General features: G+C 47.6%; 1 protein-coding gene across 1 annotated transcript; it reads left to right on the forward strand.

Annotated features, from left to right (window-relative positions):
• Positions 1–2,040: 2,040 nt before the first annotated feature.
• On the forward strand, positions 2,041–19,058 carry shc3 (SHC (Src homology 2 domain containing) transforming protein 3). The gene is made up of 12 exons (XM_084482798.1): positions 2,041–2,927; positions 6,610–6,680; positions 7,531–7,594; positions 9,645–9,764; positions 10,301–10,354; positions 10,471–10,522; positions 11,021–11,150; positions 12,644–12,797; positions 14,293–14,386; positions 15,624–15,803; positions 17,113–17,462; positions 18,901–19,058. The coding sequence occupies exons 1-12, from the start codon at positions 2,085–2,087 to the stop codon at positions 19,024–19,026; spliced, it is 2,238 nt and encodes a 745-aa protein (XP_084338924.1). The 5' UTR covers positions 2,041–2,084; the 3' UTR covers positions 19,027–19,058.
• The last annotated feature ends 1,033 nt before the right edge of the window (positions 19,059–20,091 follow it).

Raw genomic sequence — 20,091 nt, forward strand, 5'->3', positions numbered from 1 at the left:
GACATTTTTACATGAATGGTGTCTGGATCCGCGCTCTCTCTCTCCATCTCTTGTTTTTTTTTTCTCGCCACAAGGAGTCGGGGGTTGAAGACGAGGCTTTGCCGCTGACGGTGTGAACGAAGACTCCCCCTTTGCTTCTGCCGGTTCTCTTGACGGCCGGTTTCATTGACATATGTGCACCCGGGAAACGTATCGTGGGGTATTGTGTCGGGGCTCGAGTAGGTCTGGTGCACGGAGAGAGGGCTGAGGGCTTTAAAAACCCGGACCTAGTGGACACTGGTCCATCGCATTGGTTGTTTCGTGGGTATTTTTTTTTTTTTTTCCGGAGACGTTTATCGGAAACTATATCGGTTTGTCGTTGCTCGCGCTTCGGCGTTTTTATAATCCTTTGTTGCAGAATGTTGACAAAGGACTGAGTGCATGCTTATGTAAACAGATGAGAACAGACCATGGTGTTTAGATGATGATTTGCGGTTGTTGTGATCGTTTTCAAGATCCACAGATGAATAGGATGGCGGATATTTTAGAGGTCCACCAATTTATGGATTAAAATACGAAGATCGAAGGCCAGGAGTCATTTTGTTCCTTTCCATGGTTTTACATGGTTAGTGGTGTTATTGGCTTTGGGCTGTTGCTATGGTTTTGTTTCGTATGTTTTCTGTTTCTTTCTTTTCTGGATATCTTTCCTTATTATCTTCCATGGTGGCGTATGTACGAGGTGTTTAAATAGGAGCATTTTATTACAAATTCAGAAAAGTCTATTTGCGGCCGTTTTGAAGTCCTATTTATTTGAGCTGCGATGACAAAAGGGTCTAGTTCCACTAAATCATTTCACCAGGCTTATTCTGGTGTTCAGTCATTATAGTTAGTTAATGAAAACTGCAATCCATTCATAAAAAAATAACATTTACCCTGGATTGGATTTCAAAGAAACTGCCAGGTTTATATGTGAAATCGATTGATAACTGAAACATAGCATATTTATCTCAAGTTTCGCGATAAAATTCAACATTATGAAACACAAAAGCGTTTCTACAATGGAGGAGAAATATCAGACTGGCAAATTTGAGAATTGATTGGTTCTAGTGTGCTGTATGTGGGAGGATTTTTCTCTCTCTCTCTCTCTCTCTCTCTCTCTCTCTCTCTCTCTCTCTCTCTCTCTCTCTCTCTCTCTCGCCCTCCAACAGGAAGTGAATTGCAGTGTTCAGCAAGCCTTTTGTTGAGCAGGTTTTTCTCAGATCAGTGAGTCATGCTTTAGCTCGGAGCAGGCAGGCAGGCAGGCAGCAGATAGCGTTTTCTCTCTCTCCCCCGGCAGCAGCAGCCACCTTCGCCGGTCGAATCCATCAACATCACTAACACACGGCCCTTTTTTTTTTTTCCTCTCCTCTCTCCTCCCCTCTCTCGTTCTCTTCTGTCCGCGGATCAATAACATTTGTATCGTCGCCAACGTCGCGCCACGGAACAAAAACAAGACAACTATCCATGTTGCGTTTTGATTTTTTCCTGCTAGGGTCTTGCGTTTGAGCCTTTCTCCCCCACCCCCCACCCCCTCTTACCTCTTCCCGATTCTCTGTGTTTTTCAGTTTTTTGCGTTTTTTGAGTTCTTTTTCTTGGTTGACGTGACTGACTGGATCCTGGACCGTCGGACCACCGCAGCAGCAGCAGCAGCCTGTGGGTGGCGAGCGTTTTTGAGGGGCTGAGCAGCGCAGGCGGTACCGCTGTATCGCGTCAACACGAGGAGGGGGGGGGGGGGGGGGGAAATTACGGTCAGGTGGCCTGTGTGTGATTGCTGCGAGGCATCTGCAGCACCAGCGGCGCCACCGCTGCTATGCTACAGGAGTGGGCAATAAGTACCAGCGCTCTGACGCCCCTGTCAATACGCTCGTGAGAGAGAGAGAGAGAGAGAGAGAGAGAGAGAGAGAGAGAGAGAGAGAAAGAGAGACAGACAAGAGCGGCAGGTTGCGTGTCAGTTCAGCCGGACGGGAGCGCGAACGAGCACAAAGAGCGAGAAAGAGAGAGAGAAAGAGCAGGGGGGAGAGAGAGAGAGAGAGAGAGAGAGAGAGAGAGAGAGAGAGAAAAGGGGCATGCTTCACCGTACCAAATACAACCGCTTCAGGAATGAGTCCGTAACGTCCGTCGATGACCTCCTCCACGGCCTGTCCATGAACTCCAAGGTCTCGGCAGCCCCCTCGCCAGCCTCCGCCGTGACGCCCTACAGCCCCCCCGCCGCCGAGGTCCACCCGTCGTCGGCCGCCGCCGCCGCCGCCGCCGCCGCCCTCGCCTCGCCGCCCGCCGTCGGCAGCCAGGGCTCGGACCACCACCTGGACGGCGATGGGGGCACCACCCTCTGCACCCTCATCAACAAGGTGTCGCACCTCAAGTTCAGCAACTCGGGCAGCCTGCTGGGCATCAAGGGCCTGCCCTCGGCCGTCAAGGACCTGGCCGTGTCCAAGCTGCAGGGCGGAGGTGGCGGTGGAGGAGGCGGTGGAGGAGGTGGTGGAGGAGGTGGTGGAGGAGGTGGTGGCGGTTGCGGCGGCGGCGGCGGGGCGGCCAGCCCCGGTGGGTCAGCGGCACACGCGGCAGCCCCCTGCGCGGCCGGCTCCACGTGCAACCACGGCTCCCCGGCCGGCGGCAACTCCGCCTGCACCACCGGCTGCTCCCAGCTGGAGTCCGCCGCCGCCGCCGCCGCCGTGGGCCTGAGCAAGAAGGTCAGGCCGGACGAGCCCCAGCCCGGAGCGGAGGACCGGACGCCGGGTCGAGGTGGCGGCGGTGGCGGCGGTGGCGGCGGTGGCGGTACGGGCGCCTCCACCGCCGCCGCCGCCGCCGCCGTCACCACCACCGCCGCCGGGCTGGTCAGTAAACCGCCCAGGGGGTGGCTGCACTCCAGTGAGAAGATCTCCGGGCCTGGAATAACGTACATCGTCAACGTAAGTCACCTCTCTCTTTTTTTCTTTCTCTCTCTCTCTCTCTTTATCTTTCTATCTCTTTCTCTCACTCTCTCTCCGTCTTGATCTAGGCTTCTTTTTATTAATGACATCCCTACAAGTGATCTCACCTTGCCTCTACTTGATCTGAGCTATGGCTTCAAGGAGGTGTTGGGGTTGGGGGGGGGGGGCGGGGGAGGGGGTATGAAAAGAGAAAGAACGTAGTGTCAATAGCGCTCTACATGGGCGCTCTTGTGTGGGTGTAGGTAGCAGCCATGCTAGGGCTCGGCTCGAGAAGAAAGAACAGGGACCAGAGGGAAAAAAAAAAAATTGAATAATTCAGGAAACAGAGAAGGTCACCAGTGGGCTAAAATAGGAGAAGCCATTGATGGCAAAGCTGGGAAAAAAAACAACAACAATAACAGCAGTCTCGCATGCATTGTCAACAGAGGTTGAAATCCCTGGAATTCGTCATGTACATTATTATCATATCAGCAGCGTGCGATAACGGTAGAATGTTACGAAGCATTTTTTATTAATGTGCCTCTCTCCTGCGTGTCGCTCTTGCCTCGGCGGTGCGTCCGTCCTGTTTCATGTCAGGAATGGCATGGCTTCGTGTTTTTGTAACCATAGCAATGTCATTTTCCTGTACGGTGTTGATTCTCTCCTTCGCCCAGCTCTCTCTCTCTCTCCCCCCCACCCCCCCCCACCCCCCTGGCAGCACTGGCTCTCTGATACAGATACAAGCCGACACATAAAGACATGCATGTTGTTTCTCTCGGTCGCTGTATAGTGCTTACCCACCGGTCGAGGGAGAGAGAGAGAGAGAGAGAGAGGCGAGCAAGTTGGCACACAACTGCTGGTGCTGCTGAGAATGTCACACTGGCAATGAGTCACAGTAGCCATGAGCAGGGAGGATGAGGAGGAGGAGGAGGATGAAGCAAAAAGAGGATCTTACACCAAGGACCTTCCGCGTTTTGGTGTGAATGAATTTGGCTGGAAGGGACTTGTTGTCAGTGAAAGCAACAAGAAATGTGTGAAGGCTTTGAGAAGAAACATAATAATGAGTCCATTGAATGACTAACGCTGTAAGTCACTCAGAAAGGCAGTTGATTGAGGTTGTTATTCATGAGAAAAGGGAGAGAAAGAGAGAGAGAGAGAGAGAGAGACACACAAGACAGCGAGAGGGAGGGAGAGAGAGAGATAGAGAGAAGGAGAGAGAGAGAGAGATAGAAGGAGAGAGAGAGAGAGTGTGAGAGTCAGAGTCAGGCCGTGCTATCGCCATTATTTCCTTGTCAGTCTTATTCTGGCCTGAGCACAAAGCCTACAGTATCCAGACCCAGCATGACAGTCCATTAACAGCGTTTGTGGGGCGAGAGCATGTTTATTTGTCCAGTCGATGCTGTGGAACAGCGACCACACTGAGCGAGAGCGACAGAGGCCTGTGATTGGCTGGTGGTGGTCTCGAACCCACCAACCACACACACACGCACACACGCACACACGCACACACACACACGTGCGCACACACACACACACACACACACACACACACACACACACACACACACACACACACACAACACAGTTCCATGTGCTGTTCAGCTCGGAGCACTTTTAATTAGTGTCATGTGCTCACGCTTACACATCACGCACCATTACTCTGAAGGGACACTGATTAACACTGGCACTATTTACACTTCCAGCTTTATTTTGTCCTTGGTGGTTGCTAGGGTGTCCGTGTGTGGCAATGTCTTTCGGATGCACAAGGCTTTTAGATGTTAGAGAGACTTGTTTTATTTATTTATTATTTCCTTTCCTTTTGAGGTAAATTGACACTGTCAGGGGGTGGTGTTTATTTGTGACATAGGTTTTTTTTGTTGATGTCCTTCTCGGGTTAGGAGATTTGATGGTGGAGTATGAAGTGTGAGGCATATTGTCGCGTACTGTGCGCCGGACTGTTCTGTGTTGTTGTACGAACCGAAGCCATTCATTCATAAGTAGTGTCGTGTATAAACTCTCCCTGTTCTCACCGTGAGCTCACCGTGACGTTTGCACTAGTCTTCACACACGCTGGGAGAAGTGTAACGTTGTGATTGAGAACCACATTGTCTGTGTCTGATAGAACATACCAACCACACCTTGTTTTCATTCATGAATCGAAGCCTGTTCGGTTTGGTTCTTGTTAGGCTTTGAATAAAAGCATCTAACAAGTGGCATATACATTATTATTATTCTATTTTTCAATAGCAACGCTGTGTAAACATGAATGGGGATCACAATATCTGGCTATATTGTGCGACTCAGTTTTTACGTCGGTACGTTCTGCAAAAGCAAAACCTGTTAACCCCATTCGACTCATCGACTTACGTCAGCTGTTGAGCAGAGACGGCGGCAGAGGAAGTGGCCTTTTGTTGTGAATAAGCGGGACTCTAGCTTGTGATAGCCGCTTCATGACATGCAGCTTTCCTTACGCTCACAGTGAGCTAGCTAGCTAAACCACGGTGGACTGTGGAGTCAAAGGGGCCCTGTTTTATCACTGCGTTCCCACTATCTATCGCCCGGTTCAATGGTCACTATCATCCTGAGGAGACACACAGTATCAGGGCTTGTGGTTGAGCAGGGGGGGGAAGGAAGCAGTGTGGCGTCGAATGCTACTACAGCGTCATTAAAGGGGACAATGACTGTTGATGTTCTTGTTGAATCACGACCGTCACACTTGCTTTATTTGTGGGTGTACGGCTTATGACATGGATCTCCAAAGTTCTTTTGCACTGTTCAGTGACACCTCGGTCCAAAGCCACTTCGCAGGCTGCTTTAGGCCGCTCCCTTCTGCCTTACTGCTGCGTATTGCCGGGATGGCGATTGAAGAGAACATGTGGAGGATTTAGGAAGTGGGGACGAGTGGAATCCCTTTAGAACATCCTTTAGAACGCACCCCCCAGCTATAAGGTCGGTCACGCGTTAGAATCCCCTTTCCCAAATCGACCTACTTGTGTCACGTCACAAAGTGCAAGGTCACAAAATGTTTCTTAAAATGAAGATGAAATTTAACGGTCGATTTTGTCCGTTGTTTCATTATGACACCATGACATATTGTGATTCATATTTCTATGTGCCTGCCATTGTTTTCTGTTTATTTGTGTGTTTGTTTGGTAATCATGTCTCACACACACACACACACACACGCACACGCCAAGACGCTTTCTGTATACAGGGTGAACTACGAGCAAGCCTGTCTGAATTCGTCTGCTACAAACATCTAACACGGCCATTGTCCCTGATCGGTTTTCCCTACCCCCCCCCCCCCCCCCCCCCACTCCAGATGTAGCCACCAAACCAAAACACACTCGGGCCTTATAAGGACAACATGTTTGTTCTGCCTTTGGCTCACTCTGTGAGGACACAAAGGAGAAGCACATCTCTGATCACACATTGTATAACGCTTGCATTTGGCCCTTTGAATGTCATCGACAAACAAACAGTAGTGTGATAAGTCTATACTGAAAAAAGCCTATTCAGGCGGCCATTTCTCTCTTTTTCGTTGAACATAGCACGCTGTGTGTTTTACGGTTACAAACTGATCACAAACTGTTTAGAAAATGCTTTACGGTATGATAAAGCGGACTCTCAGTGAATATGAATCTAACGCTGTGTTTTATGTCTGTCCATGTTTCTTTTTCAGTACCTTGGTTGCATAGAAGTCCTACGGTCAATGAGGTCACTGGATTTTACAACCAGATCACAAATAACACGGTAGGACTCACTCCACGTCGCAGTTCTGAATACACAAATACGCCAGTCGAGATTCAAACTCATTTCATGTCGTATTAAAATATCGTTGCTAAACATTTGCACATTTTCATCGCGAAAGGACAATGTAGTTTCCCGAATATGTTAGCGACCAGTGTTGTATACCAAAGAAACAAGGGTTGGATTAGGTTGAGATGAATAAACTAGTGGGTCGTGTTCAATGCGGGTTCTGATGAATCAACACCGCATGCGGTACTATGCTCTTGTCCACATGCATATCTCCCGTGAGAAGAAATATTCTTTAGATAATCGACCGACTTCTGCACTACGCGAGGCCAAAGCAAACAGCAAATCGTTTCTGTCACATCAATGTTTCCGCATGACTTCCCGGAGCAAGTCTAGTGTCTGGCGTCAGGGCCAAGCGCACGGCGACATATTGTGCCGGAGGCCTGGAGCCATACTGGCGTTAACCTCAGGGCTAGACGGGGCTAGCATGGCTAGACTCAAACCCCGGAGCTAACTAAAGAGAGAATAATAAGCAAGAGTGTAGCACTACCTCTAGTCCGGTTGATACTATTTGCTGCTGTAAACTTTTCTGTCGTTTTTTTTTATCAATGAGGTACTGTAGTGCGTCTGGCCTGGTCGCGTATCGGCTCGCTGTATATACCAAAAATAATAGAAAAACAACGATTTGACTCAAATAACCCCTAGGTGTGGTCATGTCCCCCGCTCCCCCTCTCTCGCTCGCGCTCGCGCTCTCGCTCTTTCTCTCTCTTTCTCGTTCTCTCTCTCTCTCTCCCTCTCTCTCTCTCTCTACCCTTCCCTTCTTCCTCCTCTCCCTTCCTGTCGGCAGGGAGGCCATCAGCCTGGTATGCGAGGCGGTTCCAGGGACAAAAGGAGCCCCGCGGAAGAGAAAGGTACACCGGGCATGCGGGGGAGTGAGGGAGGCAGTGGGGGAGGGAAAGAAGGTGGGGGGGGGAGAGAGAGAGAGAGTGAGTGGGTGAGAGAGAGAGGGAGAAGGCAGGGGAAGGGGGAGAGAGAGAGAGGAAGGCATGGTGATGTGTAGATGATCTTGGACAGCGATGCTCTTAATTGAGACGGTCTTGTGATGTTTTGAGCGTGTGCGTGGTTGTGTGTTTTGAGTGTGCGTGTGAGTGTGCGTGAACGGCTGCGTTCGTATGCACGTGTGTACTTACGTGCGGATCGCTCTATCTCTATTTCCTAGAAATAGGATTCAAGGAAGGAAGGAGACGAGGAGGAGAAGAAGCAGAGAGAGAGAGCGAGGGAGAGGGAGAGATGGGGGAGGGAGAGAGGCAGAGAGAGAGAGAGAGGGGGAGAGAGAAATGGGGAGGGCGAGAGACAGGGAGAGAAATGGGGGAGGGAGAGAGGCAGAGAGAGAGCGAGAAAGAGAGAGAAAAATGGGGAGGGCAAAAGGCAGAGAGAGAGCGAGGGAGAGGGAGAGAGAGATTGGGGAGGGAGAGAGACAGAGAGAGAGAGAAAGAGATGGGGGAGGGAGAGAGACAGAGAGAGAGAGAGAGAGATGGGGGAGGGAGAGAGAGAGAGAGAGGTATTGGCCTCAGTGTGCGTGGGTGTAGCTTTAGCCCACGATGCATTGCACACTTCGTGCAGCGCTCAGTGACTCATGTAGTGCAGAATATCAGCAAGGCTGTGTGTGTGTGTGTGTGTGTGTGTGTGCATGTGCGCCTGAGTGTGTGTTAGTGTGTCCTCGAGTGTATGTGTGTGCGTGTGTGTGTGTGTGTGTGTGTATGTGTGCGCGAGTGAGCATGTGCGTTATTCTCTATGTTGAGTGTGTGTGTATGGATGTGTGTGTGTGTGTGTGTGTGCGTTTGAGTGTGTGTCTCTGTTGATTGTGTGTGTGTGTGTGTGTCTATGTTAAGGGTGTGCATGCGTGTGCGTGTGTGTCTCTCTATGTTTAGGATGTGTGTGTGTGTGTGTGTGTGTGTGTGTGTGTGTGTGTGTGTGTGTGTGTGTGTGTGTGTGTGTGTGTGTGTGTGTGTGTGTGTGTGTGTGTGTGTGTGATGAACACACACCCTGTGAGGAGGAGACTGGTTTCTTAATGTACGGTGTGAAACAAAGCACTTCTGTGCTAGCCGCTGCCGGTTCAAATGCAGGAGAGCATGCATCACATGCTCACGAGATAAATGATTTGTAAGATGACACGGGGTGTGATCGTGACGGCATGACTGCATGAATTGTGTGTGTTTGAGGGCAGGGAAATAATGGAATGCATGAATGAATGAAGGTCCTGACCTGAAGCATGAATGAATGAAAGTCATTGACAGACAGTGTAAGAAGTGTTTATGTCTGTCATACACGATGAGTCTTTTCATTGAACTTACATTTCTTCATGAAAGATCACAGGGTTTTATACGTCAAGAACAAATGGGATTAAAATTAGTTAAGGACAACAGCGAGACCTAATGAAAACTGTCATGGCTTTCTTTCACATATATTTTTTGCATTTTCTAAACCGGGCCTCTTTAGATTCCTTTTGATGGACCTGGCGGCTGGTCGCGGCGTTGATGGTGAACATCACTTTGCATTACATTAGCGGTCCTCAAACTTTTTATACCACGTACCACCTCGGAAAATATTGGTCTCCCCACCATTGTGACCAATGTAATTAAACTTAACAAAATACAGTAGTGTAGGCCTGCAGCCCTATTCAGCTAAGCACAGCTCACGCAGGAGGCACATTCAACAATGGTATGCCAACAAAAAAAAAGCCAAATTATTATTACAGAATGATAAGACTAATGAGAAGGCTGCGTGTGTTCGGTTGTACGTTTGAGATGCAAAAATAAAAAATTTCTGAAATTCCTCTGCATACGACTAAACAGCGCATCGCATACTTTACGCAGTTTGAGAACCACTGCATTAAAAAAAATCTAAACGACGGAACCAAATGTAAGGCTTTTCCTTTCCGTTTGGGTCTCCGCCCTTCAGCCTCCTTCCAAAGCCCTTTCCAACATCCTGGGGAAGAGCAACCTCCAGTTCGCCGGCATGTCCATCAACCTCAACATCTCCACCAGCAGCCTGAACCTGATGACCCCGGACTCCAAGCAGGTCAGTGAGTGGGAGCGCTGGGAAGGGTTTACTCACGGTTAAAGTACACTCTCTCCCCTGAAAGAGAACCGGGAAGGGAAAAGGTAAAATTACCATTTGGGAAACCTACTCAAATAAAAGGGACAACTGGTCCTGGTTGATGAGTTGCTCAAAGTACATGTTACTTTCCATTGTAGTCGTTGTTAGGGTTAGAGGGTTAGCGTTTTATTTTTTTTTTGACCTTGCTTGAAAAATTGAATTGACATTCTACCTTTGTCGATAACAGGACACCTCTGCCTTTTAACGGCTCCCGATCAATGCGCTACCAATCCAACATGAACGACAACATTTCAAATAGGACACACTACAGATCTGCTCAAAGCACCACAGCAGAGTGTTTTAATGTCAGCTGATTAAGTCGAGAAAGAATCCGATAATATTACAGATGAAAGTAACTCATTCCCAATCCTTGTTTATAACGGAAAAAAAAAAGGTATTCCCTAAACAAACTGCCGCTGTCGCGCGTTGAGACGTCGTGTTCGCTGTGCTCTCCACAGATCATCGCCAACCACCATATGCAGTCCATCTCCTTTGCATCGGGCGGCGACCCGGTAAGTGATGTTCGCCCACTGCACTGAGAGCGTGAGGTCACGTTCATCCACCCTCCGCTGTTTCAAATGTCGGTTTCTAACAATTGTTTTTTTTTCATTTCCGCACCTTGCCTCAGGACACGACGGACTACGTCGCCTACGTCGCCAAGGACCCGGTGAATCGAAGAGGTATAGAGGTTCAACAGTCTTTAGGTCTTTGACCGCTTTGTCTCCCAGTGGGAGTCTCCCAGCTCGGGATTAACTATAGCGCTGGACACCCAGCGGAACCAGTACTCCCAGTCCACACCGTCACATCATCTTCCATTTGTTTCCCACCATACCACTGATTCAAATCATTTGATGTGTATGTATTTGTATATGTATGTAGGTATGTGTTTATGCGTGTGTGTATATATATTAGTTTTTATTTATTTAACTTACTTGCTATATATTTTATATATATATATATATATAATTATACTACTATACTACAACTTAACTTAGTTATTATTATCATATCATTAACCTAGTGACCTAGTGACATAGACCCAATGACATAATATACTAACTAGGTGTTGTGTCATTAACCTAGTGACCTCTATCCGGTCGACGCAGTGCACTAAGCAGGTGTTTTACAGCAGACAGTCAGAGGCTTCATGGTGTCGTGTTTCCCTCCCCCCTGGGCAGCGTGTCACATCCTGGAGTGCGCCGACAGCCTGGCCCAGGACGTGATCAGCACCATCGGACAGGCCTTCGACCTGCGCTTCCAGCAGTACCTCCAGTGTCCCTCCAGCAAGCCCTCCGCAACGCACGACAGGTGAGCCGACATATGTTACCCAGTTACCACAAAAAAATGGGATTGAATCAAAAAGGCCTGAAAAATACACCAAAATGAGCCCGCGCTGACCGTATTGTGACCGGGAAAAGAGACTGCAGTACCGTGCTTGAGCACCGGGGGCAGAGTGCCAGAACGTGTAGAGGTTTGTGTAGGGGTGAATGGAGATAAAATGCTCTAAAATGAGAATCTCTGTCTATTTATGCTGTGCACGGGCTACTCACTGCTACTGTGCGGATAACACGTAGTTATTGTACACAATTTATGTTTATGTAGTTATAAAAGTAAGTTATATTAAGGCGATGGGAGCATTGACAGTATAGTGCATACACTGTATATTGGGAAAGGGCCGGTAACACAAATTCAAAAATGTGTATACGTCACCCAGACCCACAAACAAACTGCTTTCCTGTGAGCCCTGAGTCACCCTTTTCTACAGAAAGGCTGACGAGGCTAAAGAGTTCTCAGAAAAGTTTGATCTGTATGTTGCGGTCAACTTGTTAAATGCCGCCCCCTCCATGCTTCAGAAAGAAAAGCTTTTTTGTAGCAGATTTTTATTTGCTTAACTTCGGAGAGGGCAGAATATTTTGTTCAACACCGAGCTGTTGGACACGGTCGGACACTTTGTTTGCGTGACACTCACATATATTACATATATTTTTTTACGGATATTATAGAAAAGTGAATGCATTGGCAATGCCTTCTTCTGGTTGTGGTGCCTAACTATTCTAGATGGCGCCCTCATCTTTGACCCAGCAGTCCTACTGTGTTACAGCAGAACCTCTGATCCAGCAGTCCTACTGTGTTATAGCAGAACCTCTGATCCAGCAGTCCTACTGTGTTATAGCAGAACCTCTGGGGGGATACAGCACAGAGCCGGCCAGAAACTAAGAATGGAAAGGGCAGAGAGTTAGTCCTTGTTTCCTCTTTCGTTAGAGAGATATTAGAGAGATATACGAAGAGAATGTTGGATGAAGCTTTCAGAAGGAGATTTTAATTAAGTGTATCACTACAGTGGCCCTATCACTACACAGTGTTGATTTGAAACCTTTAGAGTTGACCGTTTTTTCAGTGTACTACTTCTGGCCAAGGTTTCCGGCCAATCACATTCTTACAAATCCCCACCTCCAGCAACGTGATTGTTCGAAACAGATCTGAAGCGAAAGAAAGATAAAGGCCCCGGGTCACCCAGATTTAAGCTTGTCTGCCGTCAGACTTTAGATATGAATCTCTGACTTGTGAAACTAGGAGTACCCCAACCACTTTCAGTGTTTATTTTCTTTTTTTTCTTTTTTTATTGAACATAATGAAAAAAAACAATAAAGAGCAAAAAAAAAATGCAAGAAATGAAATAAAAACAAACAAATGGGATACTCGGGATCCTAAAGCAACAAATACACAACTCAAATAGTGTTGTCCCGCTCACGAGCAGCGTTGCGGAGGTAATCAAACAGGTGACCGTGTGACTCCCTCAGGGTGCTGAACATGGAGGAGTTCCCCTGGACGGAGGAGGAGGAGGAGCCGGCGGAGCACCCTTACTACAACAACATCCCCGGGAAGATGCCTCCGCCGGGGGGCTTCATCGACTCCAGGCTGGCCGGTCAGGGCGGGGCGACTGACGGAGGACAGGTCAGATTGGTACCCCTGGTTCTCATGTCAACACTAGCCTGGAAATCCAGACCCGCATCTGGACAGCTGTAGGGTCTGGCAACGAGGAATGGAAAATGGACCCGACTCGAGGGGAAGGAACCAAGCATGCGTTTGAAAATATCACTGCACGCAATTGGATAACACTGCGACCAATCAGAAGAATACAAGGGGTGACGTATCCAGACCAGCGGAGCTAACCCATAGATAAGACTTGCCGTATATACGATCAGTAAAACAGCAACGCTTTTGGCCCGCCTGTATCAGATACACCGATGTGATTGGTTAATGTCCTGGGTTTGGGCAATCGGGGAGTGAGTATATTGCTCGTTCCCAGAGTGACTCGCTGAGCAAATTCAAATTGTGCTCTCGCGAGATGTTAATGCTTTCAAAACAATACTTGAGACTGTAAAGCTCTGTTATACGAAGGGACGGACCTTATCTTTAGTGTTGTGTCATTCATGAGCAGGTAGGTATTAATTATCTTAGCTCAAGGATGACTGGCAGGTAGACTTACATATATATTGGGGTTCGAACCCTGGACCTTTTGGCTGGGAGTCTAAACACCCGAAGCACTGCGTCGGTGGTTCTCAGACCACGTTTTACGAATGTACCCCCTTTTAAGATAGCTTCTCTCGTCTCAAAGTTCTCTCTTGAAGCTCTTAAGAAAACCCTTTCATGCCAGGAGGATGTCTTCATGCAACTGCGGGCTCCTTTCAACAACATTTTAACAATTATAAATGATTTAAACATTCTTCATTACATCAACGTCAACGTCCTGCTTAGGTCATGTGACTGCTTAGGTCATGTGACTGGTTAGGACCTGTTTGACATGAGAACGTCCTGGTTAGGAGATGTTAGGTCATGTGACTGGTTAGGACCTGTTTGACATGAGTACGTCCTGTTTAGGAGACATTATGTGAATAGTTAGGACCTGTTTGACATGAGAACGTCCTGGTTAGGAGATGTTAGGTCATGTGACTGGTTAGGACCTGTTTGACATGAGCCCAAAGACTTGACACCTGACTTGGACTTGTGACCAAAGATTTGAGACTTGACTTGGTCTTGCCAAAAATGACTTACGAGCATCTTTGGTACATTCCTATTTTTGTTCGACAATGATCAATTTAGGTTTTTTTTTATTTACAAAGTTATTTTGGATATATAAATATCTATATATAAATATCTACTGTAGTCTCAATTTGGCCATTTGTGACAGCTGTTGGGAAGAGGTTTTAGAACTCAGGTATAACAGACTCAAAGGAAAAAAACTAAAACCTTTTAGCAATGTGTCTCAGTGTTATCATATCATAATCTAGCGTTTCACTCCTAGAACTTATCCAAAAAGTCCAAAATAGGACATGGAGCAAATACCGATATTAAACAGCACAAAAAGCAGACGATTTGAACTGTTCCGAGTGGTACCCCCCTGCGAAACACGGCTCTTAACCGTGATGTTTTTTGCCGTCGGCAGCAGACGGGCCCCGGCTCCGTGGACCCGGCGTACTACCAGGGCCGCCACTGTGGCGAGAGCTGGGGCGAGGAGAAGACCCCCGCGCTCGTCACACAAGGTAGGACCACGTCCGCTCACCATCCCGGAGCACGGACCCTTCTCACAGAGGTGGCCTCTTAGGACCAACACAACGGTTCTGCCACCTTAAAGGTTCTCCGTGACATGCCACCAGGTGTGAGGTGTGATTGGCCGTTGCAAGCCGTTTTGAAAATCGGGCTATTCTGACATCACAAGTGGGCGTGTCCACCTAGATGTGCTGCTGGATGGATCATTCTACCAGCCTACCCCAGTGGGACTGTAGCAAACGTTTGCTCATCTATCCGTCACACATCTAGGTGGACATGCCCACTTGTGATGTCAGAAGAGACAGATTTTCAAAACGGCTTGTAACGGCTAATCACACTCTTACCTGGTGGCATGTCATGGGACCTTTAATGTACCAAGGCGAGGGCAGTGGACTAAACTAGTGAGGCTGAGCCTACTACCCGTGTCCTGCTACATTAAAGGAGCGGGACCATTAGTGTTGTGACACCTGTGTTTGTCCTACACTGATGCCTCTGTGAAAACAGCTCTATAAGTCCAAGGTAAGCACACAGAATAGAGCACAAGCATAAAGTAAAGCTGTGGTTTGCGGCCACAGAATGATCCACCGTGGTTCTGTTCTTCAGGTTTTGTTTTGGGTATAGATCTAAAGCCGTTGTATCAGGAGGCTATCAACGATGCTTACATTTTACATTTACATTTAGCAGACGCTTTTATCCAAAGTGACATACAACAAAGTACATTTGTCGTAAGAAAGTGAAAAAATATATATCGCTGCCGGCGCAGTAAGAATGTTCATAGAACCACGCGCAAAGCACTAACAATCGCTAGGTTAACCCATTCCCCGTACACAACAAATATAGCTAGGATAAGACGCTACGTAACTAACTAACTATTATAACTAAATACGACCTACAATAAGAGGGCGTACATTAAGTGCCAGGATGCTTAGCGTCGCGATGTCAGCTACCCCCGCCCCGAGCAGGAAAACATAAACATGTAGGGTTTTAACATCTGGTCCCGCTGTGTGTGTGTGTGTGTGTGTGTGTGTACTGTGTGTGTGTGTGTACTGTGTGTGTGTGTGTACTGTGTGTGTGTGTGTACTGTGTGTGTGTGTGTGTGTGTGTACTGTGTGTGTGTGTGTGTGTGTGTGTGTGTGTGTGTGTGTGTGTGTGTGTGTGTGTGTGTGTGTGTGTGTGTGTGTGTGTGTACTGTGTGTGTGTGTACTGTGTGTGTGTACTGTGTGTGTGTAGGGTCGACGGACACACACAGCCTCCCGGAGGCGAAGGGCGTCCAGGCGTCCAAGGCGGGGGAGGTGCCGTCGTACGTCAACACCCGGCAGATCGACGCCCAGGTGCTGGCCGCGCTGCAGGCCGAGACGGACCACGCCTCGGACGCCAGGACCAGCCCGCAGAAGGACCTGTTTGACATGAGTACGTCCTGCTCAGGTCACGTGACCGGTTAGGTCATGTGACTGCTTAGGTCATGTGACTGCTTAGGTCATGTGACTGCGTAGGTCACGTGACTGCTTAGGTCATGTGACTGCTTAGGACCTGTTTGACATGAGTACGTCCTGCTTAGGTCATGTGACCGGTTAGGTCACGTGACTGCGTAGGTCATGTGACTGCTTAGGACCTGTTTGACATGAGTACGTCCTGCTTAGGTCACGTGACCGCTTAGGTCACGTGACCGCTTAGGTCACGTGACTGCTTAGGTCATGTGACTGGTTAGGACCTGTTTGACATGAGTGGTTAGGTCATGTGACTGGTTAGGACCTGTTTGACATGAGTGGTTAGGTCATGTGACTGGTTAGGACCTGTTTGACATGAGCCCAAAGACTTGACACCTGACTTGGACTTGTGACCAAAGATTTGAGACTTGACTTGGTCTTGCCAAAAATGACTTATGAGCATCTTTGGTACATTCCTATTTTTGTTCGACAATGATCAATTTAGTTTTTTTTTATTAACAAAGTTATTTTGGATATATAAATATCTATATATAAATATCTACTGTAGTCTCAATTTGGCCATTTGTGACAGCTGTTGGGAAGAGGTTTTAGAACTCAGGTATAACAGACTCAAAGGAAAAAAACTAAAACCTTTTAGCAATGTGTCTCAGTGTTATCATATCATAATCTAGCGTTTCACTCCTAGAACTTATCCAAAAAGTCCAAAATAGGACACGGAGCAAACTTGAAAAACCTTGTGTCGTGGACATTTCTTTATGCGATATTATGTCTAGGGCAGAAGAGACTTCTTGATGCAAAAAAGCACACAATAGTTGTAGACAATTAACCTATTTTAATGCATGCATACACTAGTCTCCTCTCTGGCAGAGTGAGCCCAGAATACAGTTTCACACAGCCTTTTACCACAGTTTCACCCCCGCCGCGCAATGCATTTGTTCTTACATCATATGAGGGATATGGTGACACACAGGGTTTTTTTCTGGAATAGATAAGGGAGTCTTGTGACCGGTTCACCCCAGGGAACGGGTTTACAAAGGGGAATTAGGTGACACCAGTTAACACATGGGGGCGGCCAGAATACACAAACTGAAGAAAACAGAGCTTCATTTATTAAAACTTACACAACACACCGATCATTCATCACACTCGAGAACCTGTAAAACTCCACATAAGAACTTCACATTCACCTCCCGTCCCTAGAGTCTCATTCCGACCCTCTCATTCCGTCCCCCGTCCCCCCTCCCCCTTTTTTTCCCCCCCCCCGTAACCAGAGCCCTTCGAGGACGCCATCCACTCCCACCCGCCGCCCGCCAACCCCGGGCCGGGCCAGCCGCTGCCGCCGCCGTGCTGCTCGGCGGCGTCGGGCCTCCACAAGGCCGCCTCGGTGGACAACTGCAGCCCCCTGCTGGGCCGCGCCGGCGTGGCCCCCCGCGGCCAGGAGGAGCTGGGCGGCCAGGCCTGGTACCACGGCCAGATGAGCCGGCGCGACGCCGAGAAGCTGCTGCGGGACGACGGGGACTTCCTGGTGCGCAAGAGCACCACCAACCCGGGTTCCTACGTGCTGACGGGCATGCACCACGGCCTGGCCAAGCACCTGCTGCTGGTGGACCCCGAGGGGACGGTAAGGGGGGGGGGGGGGCGGCCCCCAGCCGGCCGTGTGTCTATTTTGAGATTGCGCCGCGAGTGAGTCATCGTTGTCGGTTCCCCCCCCCCGTGTGTGTGTGTGTGTGTGTGTGTGTGTGTGCCCGTTTTTTTTTTTCCTCTGTTTCATCCGCCCCCCCCCTCTTGAATGTATCCCGGTGGCTCGGTGATCAGGATGCTGTTTGTTTGCGTGTGTCGTCGTAGTCGCTCCTTGTAAAAGGGGAAGAGTTAAAACGCTTGGCTATTTTTCTTACACTGCTTTATAAACGTTGCGTTGTGAGAATAAAACTGCGCCGTTTCCGCGAATGGCCCCCCCCGGCTTCACGGAAAAAAAGGGAGTTGATGTCACAGACCGTCACAAACCTGCGTGTGAAGCAGCGAGCGCTCGCGGTTGAAAATAGCCGAGTGGCGGCTCCCCTTTAATCACTTTGTGTCGCTCCGCACTCAGACGGTACCTTCTGTGATGGTGATCCTGGTTTAAAACTCGTTTGCTGTCGTGTTGTTCACTTGTCAAGCACTTTTCCGTTGCTATTTGGAACCAAAATAAAGTTGGAGTTTGATTCTTTTATCTACCCCAGTGGTTTTTAAATTGTGGGTCGCGGCCCATAAACGGGCTGCCGCAGGGGGCCCGAGAGGGTCAGGTAGGGGAGTGGCCAAAATAATTTCAAAACCGGTTGTGCATCATGCCTACATGCCTTGTGTGTGTACTTTGTATTTCTGTACGTATGTTTGAAGACCTGAAGGGGGATTCGTGTAGCGCAGGAGGTTCTCATAGACCATCTCTATGTCGTGCATTGTGAATCAATACACGTCGTTCCCCCTTTTAAGTCTTCAAACAACTTCTCACGGTCAACTGAAACCAACAAGGAATGCAGGCATGCATATGGAAATCTTTGAGAAAAGTTATGTATTTGAGACCCAATTATGGGTCGCAACCCACAGTAAAAAAACAAAAAAACACTTTCACCCCTACAGGGAATTTGGATACACAGCATTACACAGGCGTGTAAGTAGGGGTAGGCTGCGGATAATGGGGAATCAAACCCAGTACCTTATTTGTAGAAAGGAGCCACTACAGCACTATCCAGCTATTTAGTACTTTGTCTGTTGTATGTCCTGGCACTTAATGAACGCACTTAATGTACGTTATAGTACTTAATTGTGTAGCATCTGCAGTAGCTAGCTATCACTGCTGTATACGGGGAATGGGTTGGCCTAGCGATTGTTAGTGCTTGCACTTGGTTCTATGAACATCTTTACTTTACCGACGGCGATATATTGTTTCACTTCTTCTGACAAATGTACTTATTATAAGTCACTTTGGATAAAAGCGTCTGCTAAATGCCCTAAATGTAAATGTAGTACATTTGTTTTGTACTGTGACTAATAAATGTTTTCTTGTTTTGGAAAAAAAAAAGGTGAGGACAAAAGACCACATATTTGACAGCATCAACCACCTGATTGGACACCACCGCGATAACAGTCTGCCAATCGTATCGGCCGGAAGTGAACTGTGTCTCAAACAGCCGGTCGGGAGGAAATAGTGACTCTGTAACGGACCAGGAGACTACGAACAATAGAAACCGTCAACTTGAAACTTGAAGATTACATTGAACAGAGAAGATGTGATATTTTGTTTGACGGCTCAGAGGGGTGGTGGGGGGGGGGCAAAAAGAGCCCGCAGTTCTTCAATGGAGGCTTTGGACGAAGCAGGATTGTTTGAGATAAAAATGATTTATAGAACTGTTATTATTTTGTTGTGAAGACTGAAATGCTATATTTTTGAAAAGATATATAGGTGCATTTGGACATAATATGTTGATTTGGCGTTTTGAAATGTAAAGAAAAAAACTCAAACAACTGTTCTTGTAGTTTTGGTGAAACGCAATTCAAACCTCAAAGAGGCGGGGGAAGAGTATTTTAGAATAAAAAAAACAAACCCAATTTCTTTTTTTTTTTCTGTCAAGCACAACCACGTTTTTACAGGTACTGTTGGCTAAGAGTTTGAAAAAATAACTGAAATTGTTTGAGAAACAAATACTGTTTGTATCAAAACTATTTTAGGACAAAAAAAAATCTCCTTTAAGCCCAGCAATAGTGCAAACAGCTCAATGAATCAGTCACTATATCCAATCGTTTTTTGGTTTTATCGGGGAGTAGTCGAGAATGTTGCTTTGCAGTATTAGTCACAAAGTGTTGGGGATGGTACACCAACATCCTTCATAGTGCTGTCAATGGCTTTAAAGATTAATGACGTTTTTTCTGTTTTTTAAATGAAGTACTCTCTTGTGTCACTACGGTCGCATGACTTGAAAAATGTGTTCTCGTGGACATTGTTCATAAACCTTGATGCCCTTTTTCTCCAGAAGAGGTGCTTGCGTATGCTCACACTGTAAAATATCTATGCTTTCAAAGGATAATTCTTTCTCGATTGGTTTTTATCTGGATTGTTTTCAATAGGTGTGTAGTAAATAATTCGTTTTTTTTTTCTCTCGGGGCTTGAGTCATGCAAATGGATGTTTTCACGCATCCCTAATTAGCGTTTCTGGCTTTATTGTGACGTTTTAAAAGAAGAGTTTATGATTTGATGAATGGTCACAAAGGAATAG

Source organism: Micromesistius poutassou, assembly GCF_964030765.1.
Source record: "Micromesistius poutassou genome assembly, chromosome: 18".
NCBI classification, from domain to species: domain Eukaryota; kingdom Metazoa; phylum Chordata; class Actinopteri; order Gadiformes; family Gadidae; genus Micromesistius; species Micromesistius poutassou.

Coding starts and splice junctions, on each gene's coding strand:
- shc3 (XM_084482798.1), top strand. CDS start 2,085: ATGCTTCACCGTACCAAATACAACCGCTTCAGGAATGAGTCCGTAACG. Junction 10,523..11,020: donor GGACCCGGTGAATCGAAGAG/GTATAGAGGTTC, acceptor CCCCCTGGGCAG/CGTGTCACATCCTGGAGTGC. Junction 11,151..12,643: donor CCCTCCGCAACGCACGACAG/GTGAGCCGACAT, acceptor TGACTCCCTCAG/GGTGCTGAACATGGAGGAGT.